This window comes from Dromiciops gliroides, chromosome 5 (assembly GCF_019393635.1).
Source record: "Dromiciops gliroides isolate mDroGli1 chromosome 5, mDroGli1.pri, whole genome shotgun sequence".
Taxonomy (NCBI): domain Eukaryota; kingdom Metazoa; phylum Chordata; class Mammalia; order Microbiotheria; family Microbiotheriidae; genus Dromiciops; species Dromiciops gliroides.
The window spans coordinates 244,790,525-244,806,270 of NC_057865.1; the positions used below are offsets into that span (position 1 = coordinate 244,790,525).

Genomic DNA, 15,746 nt, shown 5'->3' on the forward strand with positions numbered 1-15,746 from the left:
CTATCCTATTTGATCATCTCCCCACCCTCCTTATCTAGAAATTCATTATTTTACAGATGAAGAAACTGAGCCTCAGAGAAACCAAAATCCTTCCTCTGAACTTGCATAGGATGGTCTTTCTCCCCTGTTCACATCATATTCTTTAGTGTATTTTAGTTAGTTATATAGTATCATAGTATTTATAGAGTATTATAATCTTATAATTATTTATATACTTATCTCTTCTACTGGATTGGAGGCACCTTGAGGACAGCAACCATGCTGTATTAACCTGTCTCCCATGGTACCTGGCACTCTGAAGATGTCTGTCAAATGAAAAAAAAAATCAATTAAGAGAGCAAAAAGCCTTACCATCCTTGCTTTCTCCCTTACTCATTCTCCCACTTTACTCTCTCAATAGAAGCTATTCAAATGGAAAATGTAACTGTCCATACGTTAGCATTTAATAAAAAAAAAAAAAAAGCTCAAAAAGGAGATACTGTTTAGACTTTTTGTTAGCCTTGCCTATGGATATCTTTCAGTTTCCCAGTGATTGAATTAAAATTCTCTTCCACTCTTCTTCAGGTGCCAGACTGTGAAATTGTTATTTCCTCATTTAGATAATACCTGAATGCATGCAGTTATCCCTGCATGTACATAACTGTATGTAAGAACTCAGTGAGAATTATAATTGTTCAAAAAGAGTCACCATTTCTGGTTTGATTCACAGGTTTCTTCAAGTAGCCCAAATTACGCAGTGTTTCCAGGGTATAAGTATCTGGATTTATCAGTTCGTTAGCCAAGAGGTAGTAGAGCTTCAACTTTTAATGAGCTCTTACCTAAACATTAGCTGTCTTTGCTTTGGGGGGCTAAAGTCTAATAGGTTATGATAGAGACTTCTCCCTCCAAGGATGCCCCATGGTGCTCCACGTTTGTGCCACTCATTTGATGCATCATGTATATTGCCTGTATCACCATCTTTCAAAATATATGCCTATTATTTTGCCCACTAGACTGAAAGTTCCTTGAGGGCAGGTACCATGGTATTAATTTTTTTTCACTCCCCAGCAGTGTTTAGTGCTTTGACCAACATATTGTGGGGGCTCAGTGTAGTATGATTGATGGGAGCTGTCCTTGGAGAGGCAGCTTAGTATGGTAGATAGGGTGTGGGGCTTTAAGTCTGGAAGATTTAACTTAAAATTCTGACTCTGCCATTCACTAAGCTAGGTGGTCCTGCACAAGTCACTTTACCTTCATAAGCCTCAATTTTCTCTTCTGTAAAACAGAAATGATACATTTAGTGCCTTCCTTACAACTTGTTCTAAGTATCAAATGGTATAATATGTGTAAATCAGTGATGAATATATATCAGTAGATTAGTATCCACCAATAGAACTATATGTGGATGACTGACAGAAAAGGAAGAGGGGCAAAAAAGTTAGCCTGAGTTCAAATCTAGCCTCAGACACTTATGAGCTACATGATTCTGGGCAATGCACTTTAACTTTGCCTGCCTTAGTCTCTGCATGTATAAAATGGGGATAATAAAGTACTTGCCTCTCAGGCTTGTTGTGAGGATAAAATGAGATGATATTTATAAAGTGCTTTGAAAACCTTAAAATGCTAGCTATGGTTGTGCTGGTGATAGTTATTATTATCACCAGATTGTTGGTTCTTTGCATTTGGTAGATGGATATACTCACTTTTTTTTTTTTGGTGGGACAATGGGGGTTAAGTGACATGCCCAGGGTCACACAGCTAGTAAGTGTCAAGTGTCTGAGGCTGGATTTGAACTCAGGTCCTCCTGCATCCAGGGCTGGTGCTTTATCCACTGCATCATCTAGCTGCCCCTGGGTATACTCACTCTGTTGAGAAATTGATCCAAGCGAATAATTGGAATTAGAAATCAGACCCTTGAAAGGTTAATCAATCCAGTGTTTACTGAATGCTTTTGATGTCCAAGACACTAAGCTAAGGCCAGAGAGGGAGCTATAAAAAAGGCTAAAACACATTTCCTTCTCTGAAGCAACTTACAGTTAGAGGGACCTAGACATATATACATAAAAAGTTAACCCATACTACAAGGTGGTGTATTATGAGAATGATACCATATGATAAGTGTTATAGGATTCAGAAGGAAGAGTAGACTGTAGACTGGAGGCAGTCAAGGAAGACTTTCTGGAACAGCCAAAGGCTTGAGCTGGACCTTAAAGCAAATCTGGGATTTAGATGGAGAGGACTGTGAGGTCATCCCGGGGAGGAGGGATATAAACACAGGTGGGGACGTCCAAGGTGCTTGACCATTTTGGCCAGTCTAAGGCATATGTGTCAAATGTGGCCTGCTGGCTTCTTGCGGCTCTCAACACTCCTGTGAGCAGAATGAACCTAATTAAGATGTCATTGGAAAATGTTTAACAAAACAAATAAAAATACAATAGAACATAGATAAAATAACATGTTTTTTCCTAAGTCACCATGCAGTCTTTGGGGTTCCTTATGGATGGCTTAGTGACCCTTGTTTCTATTTGAGTTTGACATCACTGGTCTAGAGGATAACTGTGTGTGATGAGGTTAACAAGGTAGATTGCATTTGGAATGAGAAGATCTGAGTTCAAGTTCTAGCTTTGTAACTTGCTAACTACATGATGTTAGGAAAAGAGCTCCTTCCTCAGCCTCAGTTTCCTCGTTTTTTAAATGAGAGGGTTATACTAAATGGGCTTTAAGGTCTCTTCCATTTCTAAGTCTATGAACCTAGCATTATAGTATCTGTGGAATGCCAGGTTAAGGAAGTCATCACGTTGCTACTTTATTTTTTTTTTTTTGTGGCTCATTGATATTCTGTTACATTAGTAACTCATGATTTGGTCAAGCTTTCTGTTAACAGATAACTACTTTATTTCCAGTTTTTTGTTATCATAACAGCACATGGGTGTGTGTATAGTATACCTGTCTACCTTTCTTTGATGTATATACATTGACATGTACTCCCAGTTTGGCTGGCCTCTTAATGGATATCTAAAGAGATCCTTTGAATTGAAATGCTACTCTATACAAATGGACTGGTGGGAGAGGCAAATGTGCTTTTTGTTTTGCTCCATCATAAGTTCATACCCTATTTTTTTTTTTTTTTGCTTAAGGCATTTGGGTTAAGTGACTTGCCAAGGGTCACACAGCTAGTAAGTGTCAAGTGTCCGAGGCTGGATTTGAACTCAGGTCCTCCTGACTCCAGGGCCGGTGTTCCATCCACTGCACCACCTAGTTGCCCCAATAAGTTAGTATTCTTAAGAAAACTCTTATTAGTCAGTAAGGAAACAATTAAAATACCTTAATAAATATCTAATAATCAGGTGAGCTTATACATTATATCTTCAGTAATAAGAGTAAAAAGATCAAACTGAAGAGTTTGCCATAAGTGAAAAGCAAAGAAAAAGAATATTGTGAGTTGCTGCTTTCTAACTACTTTTCTTTAAAATTTTATTCATACTAATTGTTTTTTAATTACCTTATTTCTGAATGTATCCTGGCTCCCTATCTCCTACCAAGTGATCTGTCCTTTGTTACAAAGAATGTAAAAGAAAACGGGTGGGGGGGGGGGAAGGAAGCAGTTTCACAAAACTAATCATCAGATTTAATGAGCCTGACAGAATATGCAATGTTTATACCCATAATCCCCCACCTCTGTAAAGAAAGGAAGGAAGTATATTACCTCCTTTTTAAGGGGCAAACTTGGCCATTATAATTTCCCAATCTTCAGTTTTTAAAAAAAAATTTCCATTCCCATTATTGTGGGTTTTTTCTTTTTTTTGGTATTTTTTATACTCTTTTCTTGGATCTACTTATTTTATTTTGCTTTAATTTATAGAAGGCTCCCCATGCCTCTGTGAGTTTTTCATATAGGTTGCTTCTTATACCAAATGCCATGTATTAAGCAAATGCTTCGTATATAATAAATTGTTTCTTATATACTTTTTTTTTTCTGGTGGGGCAATGGGAGTTAAGTGACTTGCTCAGGGTCACAAAACTAGTAAGTGTCAAGTGTCTGAGGCCGGATTTGAACTCAAGTCCTCCTGAATCCAGGGCTGGTGCTTTATCCACTGCGTCACCTAGCTGCCTCCTCTTATATACTCTTAACCTAAGCCTAATACTATTACATTCATAGTCCATACTTTCTTACCACTCATAATGCTTTTACCAGCATTCCAAAATCTTATTAAATTAAAGCTATATTTGCAGTTATTTTTATGTCAACATGAAATTATATATGAAGGAGGTCATATTAGAGAGAAGTATAAGGACTTTGTTTTATAGACAAAATATTTGCTATGGAATTTGTCATTAAAATCTTTAAAAAACCGGGGGCGGCTAGATAGCACAGTGGATAAAGCACCGGCCCTGGATTCAGGAGTACCTGAGTTCAAATCCGGCCTTGGACACTTGACACTTACTAGCTGTGTGACCCTGGGCAAGTCACTTAACCCCCATTGCCCTGCCCCCCCCCCATCTTTAAAAAACCATCAGTGAGGGGTAATTAGCAATTGGTCAAAATTTAATAACATTCAAAATGTTTTCATTGAATTTTAATATTTTATTTTCCTCCAATAATGTGTAAAAACAATTTTTAACCTTCATTTTTCACAATTTTGCGTTCCAAATTCTCTCCCACTCCCTCTCCTCTCCCCCATGAGGGAGAAGGCAGGCAATTTGATAAAGGTTATACAAGTGTAGTCATGAAAAATACATTTCCATCTTAGTCATGTTGTGAAAGAAAACAAAGACAAAAAACTCCAAGAAAAATAAAGTAAAATAACAATATGCTTCAATCCACATTCACATTCCATCAGTTCTTTCTCTGGAGGTGAATAGAATTTTTCCTGATAGGTCCTTCAGATTTGTCTTGGACTTTTGTATTGCTGGGAATAGTTGAGTCATTCACAGTTGATAATCATACAGTATTGTTACTGTGTAGAATGTTCTCCTAGTTCTGTTCACTACACTTTGTATCAGTTCATGTAAATCTTTCTAGGTTTATTCAAAATGCTTTCTAAAATAGTAGACATAAAGCTAATCTAAAAATATCTAATTTTAATATATTTTTAGACCATACAATTTTAAGAGTTGAGCTTCATTAAAAATGATTCTTATTTTTGACTTGATAGAGCCTGGACCTTTTATCTACTACTATCTTTTACCCCAAGATACAGTGGAAACATTAGACATTTATGTAAGAAGACCTGGGTCAAATCCTAACTTTAACATATGCAAACTTCGTGACCTTGGGTCTCAAATCCATTTGTAAACAAATCAGCTCAATGGTCAACTTGATGCTTTGTGCCTGTTTGAGGGGCAGAGCTGTTGAGAGCTCAGAGAAGAGAGATCTTTGGTCTTCTGACTTCAAGAAAGGACACATGTGATTCCAGGTTTTTGCCAACTCCCCACTTCACTCAGAATTCATTCCCCACTAATGAGACAAGTCTTATACAAATGGAATTGGACTCTGGGTTACAAGAGTATTTTAGCAAAGTTCTGGTGTTATTATAAGATATTAATCTTTTAAAATTATAAAACACTGCAAAATTTGAGGATGATACAGTTCCTTACTGAAATGCCTAATTAAGTAGGTTTTAGCTCCCAACCCTAATAGTTGTGGACTTTTGAGGGCAGGCAATAATTTAGAGAAGAGTAGGATTTTACTAAATACTTTATTGAGCTTCAGCTAAAAGGAATGGTCCTGTTATACATGGGCAGTCCAGCTAAAACTGTGGTGAAATGAATTTGCTGGGCAGTGTAGCCCGAGTCCCATTCCCATTCTTCCTCTGCCTCTCTGAATTCTTTATGTATCTTTTCATCTTTTTGTCTTGAAGGCAATTAGTCCTTCCTATCTGTTCACAAATGTCATTCACTCATACCACCTTCCTGAAAGACCCACTTTAGTTGTTGTTTGCCTAAATTTAAATGACCTTGCCCATGCCCAGTTAATTATTAGTTTCTGTTACCAGTGTGAAGTCTCTATTGTATTGATTTATGCTGATTCAACCTAGATTCATCCTCAGTTCAAACTGTGGGCTTGGCTAATTTCTCCTTGCTTGTGATGGAAGCCTCACTGCTCCTCATATCCTTAATATATTAGACTCAGCTCATTATTGTCTATTGATTATTATATATTTCAGCGTCAGTCTCCTTTTTTGATCATTTTGCTCCTATAGTTGAGTATTTTTATTCGTAATGGGCCAGCTAGGTAGTGCAGTCGATAAGAGCACTGGCCTTGGATTCAAGAGGCCTTGAGTTAAAATCTCACCTCAGACACTTACTAGCTGTGTGACCCTGGGTGAGTCACTTACCCCCAATTGCTTTAAAGATCTAGGGCCATGTCCAGTCATCCTGATCTATATCTTGCCACTGGACCCAGGTGTCAACCCTAACCCTAACCCTTGCATAGCTCTCCCCCACTTAAATTCAATTCAGTGCTAGGCATGACATCACCTCTTGATGTCATGATCCTCTTTGAGAATTGAAGGACAGACAACAACAATTTTTCATTTGTTCCTGTGAAAGCTAAAGGAATACTATACCTTTGCTCATGAGAACCTGGGATTTTGAGCTGAAAAATGACTGTAGTCATTTAGTAATTACTGAGTTACTTATCTGGGTCAGTCAGTTAACAAGCATTTATTAAGCACCTACTGGACACTGCGTCAGACACCACAGCTACAAATAAAGGCAGAAAATAGTCTCTTGCTCTCAAGAGGCTCACAGTATAATGAGAGAGACAATGTATAAAAAAAAGCTATGTACAAACAAGGTAAATCTAGAGTAAATTGGAGATAGTCAACAGAAGGAAGGCATTAGCATTAAGAGATATTGGAAATGATGTCTGTAGAAATTTGTGCTTAAAAGAAACCTGGAAGGCCAGGAAACAGATGAGGAGGGAAAGAATTCCAGGAACGGAGGACATTTTGTGTGCTCTCAGCCTAGAATCATTCAACCACAATTTTAGAGTGCCTACTATGTGCTAGGCACAGTGCTAAGCACTGGGAATATAAAGAAGGGTAAAAACAGTCTCTGCCTACAAGCAACCCACCTTTGAAGGAAGGAGACAACATATAATTGAATAGATAGAAATACAATAGAAACGAATAGGTAGATGCACTCAGAGCAGATGGCAGGTAACTTTAGCGGGTAGGGACTAGTAGATTAGTTGGTGAGGGGCTGGTGACAGAGAAAGATCACGTCCATAAAAGAGTATTTGAACTGAGTCTTGAAGGAGGTCAAGGAATCTAAAAGACTTATGAGTGAGAACAGAGAACATTCCAGTCATGGGTGAAAGCCAGTGAGAAGGCATGCAGACCAGAGATGGAATGTTATGCAAGAAGGAACAGCAAGTATGTCAGCATGGCTAGATTGTAGACTGTATAGAGAGGAAGGGAATAAACAGGCATTTGCTAAATGCCTACTATGTGCACTTTATTTTAGCTTCACAACAACCCTGTGAGAGAGGTGCTATTATTACCCCCATTTTACAGTTAAGGAAACTGAGGTAGATAGAGGTGAAGTGACTTGCCCAGGATCACACATATGAGGGAGTGGGATGTAAGAAGACTGGAATAGTAGGGTGGTTGTGATTAGCTTTAAATGCCATGTGAGCTCCTGAGGATACGAATGATGTTAATTCTTGTCTCTGCATCCCTAGCATCAAGCACAACACCTTGCACAGAGTAGGAACTTTATTACATGGTAATGGAATATCACTCTCAATAGAAGAAGAGGAAATTAAGGGAAAGAGATAGAAAGTGGCTGATCCAGGGTCACACAAATAGCAATTAGTATTGTGGGGACTTAAACCCAAGTGCTCTTGACTCTTCTGTGTTCTACTGCCGTGTTTGTACTCATCTGTGTTGCTTCTTTATATATTAGCTTATAATAGGAATGAAATGCGTTATGACCCAATGACTTAAATGCCATTGCTATCAGAGGCAGAAATTATTCACCTCTTGAGCAATCAACACGAATGAGTTCTTTTTTTTTTTTTTTTTTTGAGGCAGTTGGGGTTAAGTGACTTGCCCAGTGTCACACTGCCAGTAAGTGTATGAGGCTGGATTTGAATTCAGATCCTTCTGACTCCAGGGCTGGTGCTCTCCACTGTGCCACCTTACAGTGAGTTCTGAAGTCCAATGAAAGCCAATTTTGTTGAAATTAGAAGGTTCAGGGGGATCCCATGGTAGTCATTCCATTATATGTTTATCTCAAGACTTTTCTTTAGTGTTTTACATTACAGATTTGATATCGTTTGGCTTTCTTTCTCCTTCACATATTCCATTGCCGAGGCAGAAAATGAGCTATGATACAAGAAAGACTACTTATTTTCCATTATTTGCCAATGTGATTCCAACGAGGTTTGGGTTTTGTTTTTTTTTTTGGTAATGTTTTATTGTCAATGTATTGCCCTGGGTTGTGAGTTTACTCTAATTGAGACAAAAACTACCCAGAAGAACTTTTATTGTTGGGGAAAAATGCATTATATATGAAATGTGCTTTCTTGCTGCTTATGCAGTTTAGTTTGGTTCAGGAAAAAAAGAACTTTGCATATCTGGCAAAAATGTTTTATTTTAGGAGCGGCCATACCTAATGCACCCGTAACTCGAGCCATAAACGCAATGGGTGATTTTTTTTTCCCCTCTTGTTTCTAGATTCCTTGGTGTAACACAGTTCTCTCCGACACATGCAAGAAAGGCCTTTCCCTGTTTTGATGAACCCATCTACAAGGCGACTTTCAAAATCAGTATCAAGCATCAAGCCACATATTTGTCTTTATCTAATATGCCAGTAGAAACTTCGGTTTTTGAGGAAGATGGATGGGTTACGGATCACTTTTCACAGACCCCACTCATGTCCACCTACTACTTGGCTTGGGCTGTGTGCAACTTCACCTTTCGGGAGATGGTCACAAAGAGTGGAGTCATAGTAAGTATTTTTCATTTGACCAGAGTTCTCTGAGTGTTACCGGCTTATGTCTGAAATGAGATTTTGGATTCATTCATTCATTCTCATCTTTTCCATTAGCTATATGCTTCTCAAATGAGATAATATTTGTGAAGTGCTTAGCAGAGCGCCTCACTCAGAGCAGGTGGTTAATAAATATTTGTTCCATTCCTGTTTTTCCACCCCTCACAAAGAGTATAACCTCTCATTTCAGAGGGGAAAAAGAAAACCCTCTGTAGGCACAGAGAGACTTAATAAGCCAGGAACTACCCTGCTTCACCCTGGGCTACTGGTTTTTCTGTGTCTAGACAACCCGGAAAATTTTACCAGTGAACTTCTATATATATAATGCCTTGTTTTTTCATTTATGCATTCAGTTCATTCAAGTAAATTCAATAAAAATTTATTGAGCGCCTGCTGTATGAAAGTTGCCTTGCTAAGTGTTGAATGCAAGGGGATTGGTAGAAAATGATTCTTAGCCTCCAAGTATAAAAGTCCTATCTATAACAGCAAATGCTTGCTTGAACTCAGGGAAAGACTGGCTTGTGAAATACTAACAGTGACTGTTCTTTTATGTGAAATAGAGATTGAGCAACAGGTTTGGCCAAATTCATTATTTCTGCTTTCTCTTAATTTAGAATAATTTGGAAATTATTAGAAAAATCTGCCTGCAGCCCACAATGAAGTGAAAACAAAACATAGGGGGCAGCAAGGTGGCACAGGGGATAGAACACCAGCACTGGATTCAGGAGGACCTGAGTTCAAATCTGGCCTCAAGACACTTGACATTTACTAGCTGTGTGACCCTGGGCAAGTCACTTCACCCCAATTGCCCCAGAAAAACAAAAAAAAACCAAACCAAACCAAAACAAAAACATAGGAGAGTAAACCATGAAGTTGTCTGGTATAGAATCATTAAATCAGTGTTCTAATTTCTGTGTGTACTGATTGTAGAGGAGTAGCTGGCATTTGATTTTCATAGAGTTATAGTGTAATTATTTGTAATGTTGAATTACTTCTCTGGTATTTGTTGATCCTTCCAGCAGACATTTCAGTGTTTGCACTCATTGGACCATGCCCAGAGAAGGAGCCAGGGAGCATGCAATTTCCTTCTACTATCCTAAAATACCAACGATTACCTTGGTATGTTATCGGCTAGCAGAGGGATGAGGAAATGCAATTTCGTTTCCCAAGCTAGTTTCTTCAAAGTGTGAATATGTCCTCAGTCCCACACAGTTATGCCTGTTGCTAAGTGACCCATGTTTAAAGTCAGAAACACTATAATTATTTCATATGTAAATTTTCCCTATAACTACTCATCATTCTAATGGGTAATAAATATTTTAAAGTATCCATTTAATGCTTTTTTCCAGTTATAAAAGCACAGAGCGTGTTACCACATAACATCCAAAGATCGACTGGAATAAGTTCATAGATACTATCATATGGGGGAATTTTTTTGAAAGATGGGTATACATACTATGATGAATATGTGTTTTATAATAAATTCCCTAAATTCTGTCATAGGAAACATACTATTATCAATTGTGTGAAAATAAGCTGCATAGTAGCATTGGAAGGAATCTCTAAGAATAACTTATCTAGGGGCAGCTAGGTGGTGCAGTGGATAAAGCACTGGCCTTGGATTCAGGAGGACCTGAATTCAAATCCGGCCTCAGACACTTGACACTTACTAGCTGCGTGACCTTGGACAAGTCACTTAACTCTCATAGCCCTACCCCCCAAAACAATAACTTCTCTAAGACTATTTTTTATGGCTTAGGAAATGAAATTCCAGAGAAATGAAGTGATTTGCTGAAATTGACAGTCAGTAAGCATTTATTAAGTGCCTATTGTATATCAGGTAGGGCAGCTAGGTGGCACAGTAGATCTTTATCACTGAGTCTGGAGTCAGGAGGACATGAGTTCAAATCTTGCCCAGATACTAGGTGTATGAGCCTGGGCAACCCTGCTTGCCTCAGTTTCCTCATCTGCAAATGAGTGGGAGAGGAAAATGGCATACCCCTACTGCTAGTCCCATTTATGCTGTATGCATTCTATATGAACAATGCTGACATTAGAATGTGAGCCCCTTGAGGGTAGGATGGTCTTTGCCCTTCATCATATCCTCACCACTTAGCACATTGTTGTTTAGTCACATCAGCTGTGTCTGACTCTTCATGACCCCATTTGGGCTTTTCTTGGCAAAGACACTGGACTGTTTTGCACAAGCAAAAGTGGGGGGCAACGGGGAAGCTAGGTGGTGCAGTGGATAAAGCACCAGCCTTGGATTCAGGAGGACCTGAGTTCAAATCCGGCCTCAGACACTTGACACTTACTAGCTGTGTGACCCTGGGCAAGTCACTTAACCCCAACTGCCTCACCAAAAAAAAAAAAGTAGGGGGGCAAGGAAAGGCCCCCTGCAGAAAGTGGGGTTTGAGTTGTCTTGATGAATCCAGGGAATCCAGGAAGTGAAATTGAGGAGAGCGAGTGAACACATTTCAGGCAGCAGGTATCTAGAGAGGAAGTGTCAGGTGTGGGGATCAGCTAGAAGACCCGAGTCAGGCAGGGAATAGCAGGGAAGAAGACTGGAAAGATAAGAAGGGGCCAGATTGTGAAAGGCTTTAAAAGTCAAAGAGATGATTTTAGGTTGGCTCCAGAAGGGAATTAGGGTTTATTAAATAGCTATGGAGGAGGTAGCGTAGTGAGATGTGTGCTTTGGGAAAATCCCTTTTTTAATTACACAGTGATTGCCTGTCAGTCAGAACTAAAACCCAGTTCTCCTGTCTCCTAATCAATTCTTACTTTTTTAAACTATAAAAGTTATCCTATTCTCTCCTCCCTACCCCAAGTATTATCCTCTCTCCCCTTACTCTCTTCATGAAAATTGTTTTCTTCTTATTGGGAACCATTGGGGGTATTATTAACAGACCCCCCCTCCATTCGTAGCTGGAAAAACTAGAAGTTAAGTGCAGGGTTAGGACTGGACTGCCACATGGAGCCCAGGTGATCATTTCAGGTTTACCTGAGAATACCCGAAGCATTTGTTCAGCAGCTCAGATGCATAGCTCTAACAGATCCAGAGTCCAGATGTTCTGGGAAGGTGTGTATTTTTTTTTTCTTCAATTTTTTGGAGACAATTGGGGTTAAATGGCTTACCTAGGCTCACACAGCTAGTAAGTGTCTGAGGTCAAATTTGAACTCAGGTCCTCCTTGGTATTCTATCTACTGCATCACCTTACTGACCTAGGGCCATATCTTTGGAACGACTTCATCTTTATCACCAACAACATCAGCATTGTGATCACCTGGGGAAAATGTATCCCTAATGTGTGCACGTCAAAGAATCAATAATTAGTAGCTCTCAATTCTAGTGCTTTCCCTCTGTTGATTATCTCCAGTTTATCCCATATACATCTCTATTGTATATAATTGTTTCATGTTGTCTCCCTCATTAGAGTTTCTTGAGAGCTGAGGCTACCTTTTTTTTTTTTTTTTGGTGAGGCAATTGGGGTTAAGTGACTTGCCCAGGGTCACACAGGTAGTAATTGCTAAGTGTCTGAGGTCGGATTTGAACTCAGGTCCTCCTGAATCCAGGGCTGGTGCTCTATCCACTGTGCCACCTAGCTGCCCCTGAGGCTACCTTTTGCCTTGCTTTGTATCTCCAATACTTAACACAGTGCCTGGCACATAGTAGGTGCTTAATAAATGTTTATTTAGTGATTGATCATAGTTCATTGATGGTAGGACTTGGATTAGGAAGACCTGGGTTCAGATCCTGCCTCTTTTTCTTGTTATCCATGTGACTCTGGATGAGCCATTTGAGTTCTCTTGTCCTCAGTTTGCTTATAGGTAAATGTGTGGATTTAAGTCAGTGGCCTCTGAGGTCTCTTCAAGCTCTAAATCTAAGATCTGTGAATATACAGTAGCACATGGAAAATGCTTAAGTGAGTGGTATAAATAGTAAGTGCTTACAGGAGTTCAGAAGAGGTCACCATGGACCTGAGTAGCTGGAGGAAATTTTACTGAGCAGGTGCTATTGCTAGGGACCTTGAGGGATCACTAGGGATTAGCTAAGTGGAGTGTTTGAAGCAAAAAATACTTCTGGCAGGGGAACAGTAATGATAAATTGGAGAAGGAAAGGCATTTCAGATACATTTTCCGTGGTTTATCCAGGTTGGCCAGAGCTTAGAATTCACATCAACTAATTAGGCAACACATATATTTATTAAACATCTACCCTTGAATACCTACTGTGTACCAAGCATAAATGCAAAGAATGAGACGATAGCAGTCGACAGGGGATTAAGAAAAACTTCATGCAGAAGGTGGTGTTTAAGCAGCATTTTAAAGGAAGAGAGGGACCTGGTAAGGCAGAGGTAAGGAGGGGGGTCAAAGGCGCAGAGCTGGGGAGATGGAGTGCTGTGTGTAGGAACAGAAAGGCCAGTCTGGCTGGATGGCAGAGTGTGGGAGGGGCTTCATGTCCATTGGTATTGCACATAACGATATGTGCAGAGTGGCACTTTGGGCAGAAGAGTCTGGTAGCATTGTTCAGGATGGATTAGAAGAGGGAGAGACAAGAAACAGGGAGCAAAGTAAGAAATGATTGTGCTAGTCTAGGGTACGAGATCATGAGGACATGGACTGTTTGGGTATATATGTGTGTTGTATTTCCCTGTCTATGTACCTAATCTCCGAAGAATTTAAGGTGCAGACAACATTCCTTTAGCACTTTGCAAACCCCAAACCACAATGTAAATGTTAACTATTTTTATTAGGGGAGGGAATAAGCAATTATTAAGCACTTACTGTCTACTAGGCACTGTGATAAGCACTTTACTAATACCTCATCTGATCTTTCCTGTGGTCCTGTGATGTGGGTGCTATTATTATCTCCATTTTACAAATGAGGAACCTGAAGCAGAGAAAGGTTAAGTAATTTTCTGTCCTGTACAAATCATTGTGACCCCATTTGGGGTTTTCTTGGTAAAAGTACTGGTGTGGTTTGCCATTTCCTTTTCCAGTTCATTTTATAGATGAGGAAACTGAGGCAGAGTAAGGTGACTTGCACAGGATCATACAGCTACTTAAGTGTCTTAATCTGGATTTGAACTTGGGTTTTCCTAACTCCAGGTCTAGTGTTCTAACCACTGTGCTCCCTTACCAAAGGAAAAGAAATCATAAGAAAAGAGTTGGATTGGTATTTCCAAGAGACAATAAACAAGTGTTCTCTGAATCTATTTTGGGAAAATCAAAGAACTATTTGCTTAAAAACATATTAGACTAGGGTCATGTGCAGGGCCTGTAAACTATGTTCCTATTTTAGTAGTTCAATTGGCCAGTGCCTAAATAAAAGTAACAGATTGTAGAAATGATAGAGTTGCCTTCAGGGAGCCCTATTTTCTTATAGGAAAGCACACTGATGGACAGGTATAAAGCTTATTTATTACCATTCTTGTTAATTGAAGAGAAGGCAGTTTAAAGGATTATATTTCCTGTTCCAGGTAAGGCTGACATGTGACATAGGTGAAAATTATACTGGCTTCTATTGTGTAATCCACAAATTCTTATCTGCTGCCCCATGTTTTTTAGATAAGGAGGGTGACAGAAACAAAGGTGAAAGACAATAAAGCAGAAAAGAAAATCAGGCAGTGTAAGATGTGTGCAAGGCACTTCCCCTTAGTGCTCAAGGCTATACTTGTCTTTATACTCTGAAGCACTTCATAGAAGGGAGACTTCAGTCAAGTCTGTTCCTTCCTTTGTATACATAAGGGAGATGATTCTGGCTGTGTGCATCTGTCTGTTGGTGTCTTCCCTTCCGGCCAGAATTATGTCTGGCTTCAGGGGAGAAGAGGGGCCTCATTCTAGCAGCTTGTGTTTTCACAGTACCAGCTGTTAGAATTGGTGCCACCTGGAGCCCCTCACAGGAGCCATCCCCAAGCTAAGTCTGCCCCTTTTGCTCTTAGACATAGTTCAGGTAAACCTAGAAATCAGGGATCCCACCTGGACTAATAACCTAGCAAAGTGCATTCTGTTTCCCCCTCCTCCCCTTTTACTTGCTCATCTTTTGTTTTACCTTCCATTGACTCTTTTTGACTTCTTCACCCCTTACTTCCTTCTCTTTTCCACACCAAACCTCCCAGGGCGTGTGTTAAATCCGAGATGTGTGTTTTGCTCAGGTTTTCACAATGTAAGAGATGTCTGTATTGAAAGCAATTTAGATGGTAGTCCGTGTTACTAGTAGGTTTTTGTAAGTAGTCTCTTCTTTTGGGAATATAATTAAGAATTCAAAGGTAAAGTCAATATTGAACATAGTTAAACACATCCAAACTCGAGAGCTCTAGATTCCTTTTACTGGTGGAAAATTCTTATGAGGGGAGAGTAGTGGAAGACATTGAAATCATGCTTGCTGCTGCTGCTATCACGGATGATGGAAGAATTCTCTGAAAATATCATTGGAATAGAACTCAGTGTTTGAGCTCTGAGCTCCGTGCCTCGTGGGGCTCACTTGGTGTCCCCAACCAGGAGGAGGTGTTTTGTACATTGCTGATGTTTGAGCCATAACGCAGATTGATTGTATAAGAAAGCAAATCAAGTGGGGAGTCTCCTGGGTGGTGGAGTCATGTCAAATTCAAATAGAAGTAGATCCCTGCTGACCACATATTAATTTAGAAAACTACAGATTAACATTGTCTCTGTTGTATTGTGTTCTTATATATTTTGTTAAGCATTTCTTCATTATGTTTTAATGTTGTTTGGACTAAACTGATGGCTATGAGTTTGATAGCTTT

General features: G+C 39.4%; 1 protein-coding gene across 2 annotated transcripts in view; it reads left to right on the forward strand.

Moving 5' to 3' along the window:
* Positions 1–15,746, forward strand: part of TRHDE (thyrotropin releasing hormone degrading enzyme) — a 516,103-nt gene that overhangs the window by 12,965 nt on the left and 487,392 nt on the right. For both annotated transcript variants that reach the window (XM_043966938.1, XM_043966939.1), the window contains exon 2: positions 8,664–8,937. In XM_043966938.1, the coding sequence (XP_043822873.1) occupies positions 8,664–8,937 (274 nt within the window). The remainder of the gene's footprint in view (positions 1–8,663; positions 8,938–15,746) is intronic.